The sequence below is a fragment of the Grus americana genome, chromosome 9 (genome assembly GCF_028858705.1).
Source record: "Grus americana isolate bGruAme1 chromosome 9, bGruAme1.mat, whole genome shotgun sequence".
Taxonomy (NCBI): Eukaryota; Metazoa; Chordata; class Aves; order Gruiformes; family Gruidae; genus Grus; species Grus americana.
The window spans coordinates 11,483,142-11,489,141 of NC_072860.1; the positions used below are offsets into that span (position 1 = coordinate 11,483,142).

Consider the following 6,000-nt stretch of genomic DNA (forward strand, 5'->3'; position numbering starts at 1 on the left):
CTTTGTGAATTCAAGGATTATTTAGAGACCTTTCAGAAGGCATGTCAGCACTTAATAGAAAAAAGGATCTCATGAAGAATTAATCAGGATACTCACATGAAAGTAATTTAGCAGTTAGATTAAAGCATGTCTTTTTGTACAGCACTGTCCAGTGCAACCTGAAATAACCTGGCCAATGAAATTTTGTACCACTTACTGAACCCTCAACTAACAATTGCTTAATTATTAGACCATTGAGTCAAGAAACAATAACCCTTTTTTGCGTAGCAGTTTGCTAACCCTGGATTTCTGCATTCAGCATTAAAAAGCACATTATCAGAAATCTATCCAAAACAGAAATAAATTCAAAGAAAAAGAAACAAAAAATCCATCACAGGATAAGAAATAGATGCAGGGGCCACAGAATAAAAAACTGAATCCCTGCATTACAGTCTACAAATATTCAAATACCATGATCAAAGACAAGAATAAATTCTCCTGGCATTCAAAAGTGCAAAAAAGGAGAGAATGAAGAAAAACATAATCAGACAGAAAGTGGGGGGAGGGACAGATATGAAATCATTCTAAAAAGAAAATTTAAAAAGATAAACTACTGTCCATCTGTATTATTTTTTTATAATATCGGTTCCTTCCTTGACTTTTTTAAACTCGAATTACACCTTTCTAAAATTCCATTTTAAATGAGCTATCCACAATTACATTTAAAAAATGCTTTCCACTATAGGTGTGGAAAGATAGGCATTAGAGTGAACACAACAAATCCTACCCAAGACCAGAGAGATCATTTTGCTACTAAAATTATAATTTCAATACTAACTCAAAAATGCTATTACATCAGTGGCTACCACGTGACTCTCAGAAGTGGAGCATCCAGTCATCACTATCAGATTGTATAAAAGAGAACTGCTGCAAAGTCAGAAGCTAGTTCAGTATGCTTGGGCACTACTTGTTTTCAAGTTTTGATACCTGACACAATCTATAAAATAACTAAAAGCATATTAAAAAGCACTGAAATAAAACAATGAGGGAAAATTATCAACCAAAGGAGAGAAGAAAAAAAAAGCAAAAATACAAACCAAAAAAAAGAGAAGCAACTAAAACAAACTAAGCATGTATGACAGTATTTAAAAATACATTAATAAATGAATATTTCTTTCCATAATAGTCTTTCAATGAAATTAGCACTAGTATGGAACTTCATGCAATTTAATGCAATTAACTAAGTTCAGATTCTGTATTTTTAAGCAAATGACCAAGTCTATAATGAAATTTTTAATTTCCTATTTAGTACTTTATATCTCTAAAATTATTTCATAAGGCACTAACACAAATCAATTTTTACATAAAAATTTCCTGACCAAGAAAAAACAATTGTATTGGATTATACATATCATTAGAAATAACAGAGTAGTTATTAAACTAGTTGTTAGAAATAAAGGTTAAAGATTGCCTTTCGAAGTAAAATATAAGTAAAAATTTAGGGAATATAAAGTTTAGGGAACTTTAATGTCTGTCACTCAGTTCATTTCAATTTATTTCATCAAGTTCTCTCAGTGTAAAATTGAAAACTGTCCGATTTCAAATTCCTGCATAAGGGTAGTTGAATTCACTATAATTTTAGTACAATTTCCTTGGGAATACATGTGATGTCTTTGCTCAGACTAAAGTTTAAGATACTTCAACACATTAATTCTATTTCTTCTTTACACAGACCAGAAATATGGTAGAGAGAAGTGGGAAAAAATTCACAACTATGAAAAGAAATTGAGTTAAATTAGAGCAACGTCCTGCAATGTGAAACCAAACAATGCGTAACAAAACAAACCTGAAGTTTGCAAAACAAAGTATATTCAAACTGTAAGTAATGTGAGATATATACACATGCATAATTCATGGGATGGATATACTAAGATGACCTGTAATTTCTGTTGCTAAATAAATAATGAGTTACTAAAGCAATTATAACATAAGATCATGGAATTGGCTTAAGTCCAAGTTAAATACATCACTTGGTGATAGGAAAGCTCTGGACTTTTAGAAGTATCTCATGTGAATGTAATGTCAATTTTATCCTTTGCCACTTTTCCTATGCCAGCACCAGCATTGTCAAGTACATCAAAACCAGTTACAGTAAAAACTTCAGTAACAAAATTTGTGGGCAATCTCCAACTTTGACTGTTAGCAATCATTCTACGTTATCAACTTCACTGTGCCAAATTAACTTGCAGGCACATTTAGAACATATTTCCTCTGTTCTACATCTCAGCACATCTGAGCGGAATCGGCAAAATGTTGCCTTCACTACTAGAAGTGACATGAAACTAAATCTGTATTTTTAGGGAAGTGGGGCTCCCAAAGAACTCCATCAGAAATTCAAAAAATGCAAACTTACCTTCCATGATCTGCATATTTAAGCATAATAATTCCTGTGGGTTTTTTTCCCTCTGGGTATTCCCCTCTGCAAGTCCAACTGTTCAATAACAACCTCAGCGGTAAGCTGGAAACCCTCTGTCTAGATGTACCCCAATCATCTCCTGATTTAGCCCATAGTTTTCTCATAACCCATAAGGGATATGAGAAAAAAATCCTTATAGTTATTTTAAGCTCCTTACAGTTCTCTGTTATCATTGAATTAGAAAACATGACTGGTTTTACCTTTCTTTGTAGAAGTTTAAGCCGTTAGGCATCTGTTAAGCTGCAAGACATCTAAATGACAGAGCAACACAAGAATTAATGCGTTTGTACAACTTTTTTTATTTTGATAAAATGAGCAAAATTTCAGCTATATATTGTGTTTATATTACCCCTTTAAAAAACCTGCCTGCTCTCTAGTTAATTAAAGTTACATTTCAAAACCTTATTAACTTTTCATAGCTAACTGGCATCCATACTTCAACTACTGTCAGGATAGCTAGAAGTGGCATTCATTTGCTTATCAGTTTCTCTTACAAGGGTCATTACTCAGTATTTTATAAAAAGAAACAAAGTACGACAATGTGAACCTCCTCTTATTAGTTAATAAAAAGCATAACTGCTATGAAAATATTGCCTCTTTCATTAGAAAAACAATTACATCCAGTTCGCCAGGCACAATACTTCACAGAGGGTAAGATGTCAGCAAGTGTTACATGTTACTAAGTCTTTAAAAGGGTCATTAATCTTTCAGTCATGGAGCTCAGACACTTAAGTCTAACAGCAACAAGCAGCACCAAACACACAGCACTCTCTTTGTAGTGATAGAAACATAGTAAACGCTTAAGATAACAAAAGCTAAAATTAGCCAAAGAGAAATCTATTTAATCTACTTTCATCTCTCTGATTTTACAGAAATCTCATTAGTGTAAATATTTTCACTTTCATTGTTACACTGAATCAACTGAGACGTTTCAAGGCAAGCACAGAACTCTGTGCATAGTGCTCCTACTTTACAATGACTCTTATACTTACCTACACGTTAACTCTTCAGTAAATGTATTATCCTCTTCATCTATTCAACACTAGAGTTCAGATACTACATGACCAAGGAATATTAAAAAAAAAAAGTGAAAAAGCAGACTGCATTTACTTGAATTCATTTGCTTCTCTGTCAAATCCATTTAAAACAGAGAGCATTGATAAAGAAATGGTAGCCAATCCACATAGCCTTTTGTACACTGCTGTCACAGAAAGTAACCCATCATATACATATGCAGGAAACAAACCTCTTTGTCCCTGCACCTGCTTTTCCTTATCTGAAGATGTGGAATATTAAGTTTTTGTGAATTTCTGAACATGATAACAAAGATTTTCATCCTTAGCACTAAAGACAAAAAAAATTACAATCTTTACATGACAATAATTAAATTTGATTATATCTCATTAAATCCCAATATAACCAAGCAGTTCGAAAAATATTCCTTACTGCCTCTCCATATTTTAGCTCATTATCCCCAGTCTGAGCATTCTGACCTTTCAGAATTCAAAATCAATCCAAGCAGCACCGGAAACGTGGGAGCAAGCACACCTAACCTATGAAAATGACCACTGGAGACACAATTAACGACTAGTATTCAATGCAATATAGCATCCACTTCCAAGGACCATCCTTTTCACCTTAAAATAAGTCAATACTAAATAAATTGCGAGGACTGGACGATGGGGGGGTGGCCATAGTACTGAGATTAACCTGGAAGGCACTGGCTGAGCTTAGCACCATCCTCATCCACCTCTAACCGAGCCTCTTACACGCCGTCGGTCCATTTCACGCCCAGGGGTAACGGCTCTCCCCTCGGGTCGGGAGTCAGCCCAAGGCACGGCTGCATCGCGGTACCGGCACCCGCTTTACGCGTCCACCGGCACGAAGCGCTGCCGACCCCTCAGAAAGCCCGGGGGAGAGGCGAGGCCGCCCGCAGCCCTGGGTGCCCGCAGCGGCCGTTAACGGCACCAACGGCTGCCGCGCGAGGGAGGGGCCGCGCGCGGAGGGGCACGCCGCGCGCCAGGGGAACAGGCACCGGGCACCAGCCGCTGGGCGCCTCCCGGGGCGGACGGGCCGGCAAACAGGCACCGGGATGGCTCGGTACGGAGCGAGGTAGAGACGCCCGCAGACGGAGTCGGGTGAGGCTGGCAGAGGACGGGAGAGAGCCAGCCGCAGACCGAGCGGGGACACCCAAGGGCAGGGACGGGCACAAGGACGCAGGGCAGGAGGGAGGCGCTGAGGCGGGGGCCCCCCGGGAGGGGCCGAGGGTTGCGCGCCGAAAGCGCCCTGCGCGCCCCTTACCTGGCAGGAGGTGCCGGTGAACCCCGCGGGGCAGACGCAGGTGTAGGCGGCCGGAGGCTGGGGCAGGAGCATCTGGAGGCGGCGGGGCGCGGCGGGGCCCCGGTCCGGCACCGGCGAGCAGGTGCCGTTGTTGCGGCAGGGCTGGCTGAGGCAGGGGTCCCGGACGGGGGGCGCGGCGGTGGCCGGCCCGGGAAGGCAAGCGCGGCGCTGGGCCAGGGCGAGTAGCAGCAGGAGGAGCGGGGCGGTTCGGGGCATGGCGGCGAGGCGTCCGGGTGCGGGTGCCGCTCCGCTGCGGGCACCGGCGGGGAGGGAAGGAGGGGATGGAGGCAGCGGCAGCCCGGCTACTCCCTACCCCCGTTCCCCGGGCAACGCGCGGGCGGGGACTGGGCGGGGAGGAGCCGGCCGCCGTGCCGCCGCGCGCCCGGCAGGGGGCAGCCGCCCGTCCGCAGCACGCCGGGCCCCGGCCGCGCCCCGGGACAGCCAGGGACGGTGCCCAGGGCAGCAGGGCCGGATTTCTTTCGTCCCTAGAGCCAAGGCTGATCTCTGCTCGGAGCCGACGGGGCCGCGGGGGATGCGCCTCCAGTCGTGGGAACAGCGGCCGGGCTGCGCAGAGTTGCGCGAGCACGGGGACCGGCGCCGTGCACCGAGCACGCTGGTTTGAAACGGAGCCGTGCGTTGACGAACTGCCCGGCGGGCATTCCTGCTCTGTCAGTGCCTCCAGTTCGCGTGACGGGCGCGCGTGACAACGCAATAGCGCTCGGCGCCTCAGCGCGCGCCGGGAGCGAGCCCTGCCCTGGGTTACACAAACGCCCTGAAAGAGAAACTCCTCCTGCGGGAGAATTCACCCTTTGCTGCTTATTCACCGCTTCACAAGTGTGATCTGCTGATAGTGACTTTAAAGTTCTATTAAATCAATGTAGAGGCAGATGAAAAACATAGGAATTAATCCTGTCATTTCTCATACTGAAAAAAAAAAAAAAAAAAGCTGAGCGTTTTCTTAACCGAGGTTATCCGCGGCTGATTTTTAAAAATGGATTTATATTTTGCTAGTTTTTTGAGGATTTTTTTACCGCCTCTGCTTAGAGCTAAGATACTTGATCTCTAAATCAGTTAACGGACACAGGAAGATAATCCACATTCTCTGACCTATTCATTTGCTTCTGTAAAAGCGAAGTATTTACATCTAACGACTTTTCACATCTCTGTCATAGGGTTACAGGAGCATTGGTGGCAGCAGCGTGCTA

The 6,000-nt window shown here is 43.3% G+C and overlaps 1 protein-coding gene across 1 annotated transcript in view; it reads right to left on the reverse strand.

The window, feature by feature from the left end:
• Window positions 1-5,478, reverse strand: part of DNER (delta/notch like EGF repeat containing) — a 129,840-nt gene extending 124,362 nt beyond the window's left edge. The window contains exon 1 of the mRNA XM_054835461.1: window positions 4,757-5,478. Within this exon, the coding sequence (XP_054691436.1) occupies window positions 4,757-5,011 (255 nt within the window). The 5' untranslated portion in view covers window positions 5,012-5,478. The remainder of the gene's footprint in view (window positions 1-4,756) is intronic.
• Between the last annotated feature and the right edge of the window lie 522 nt (window positions 5,479-6,000).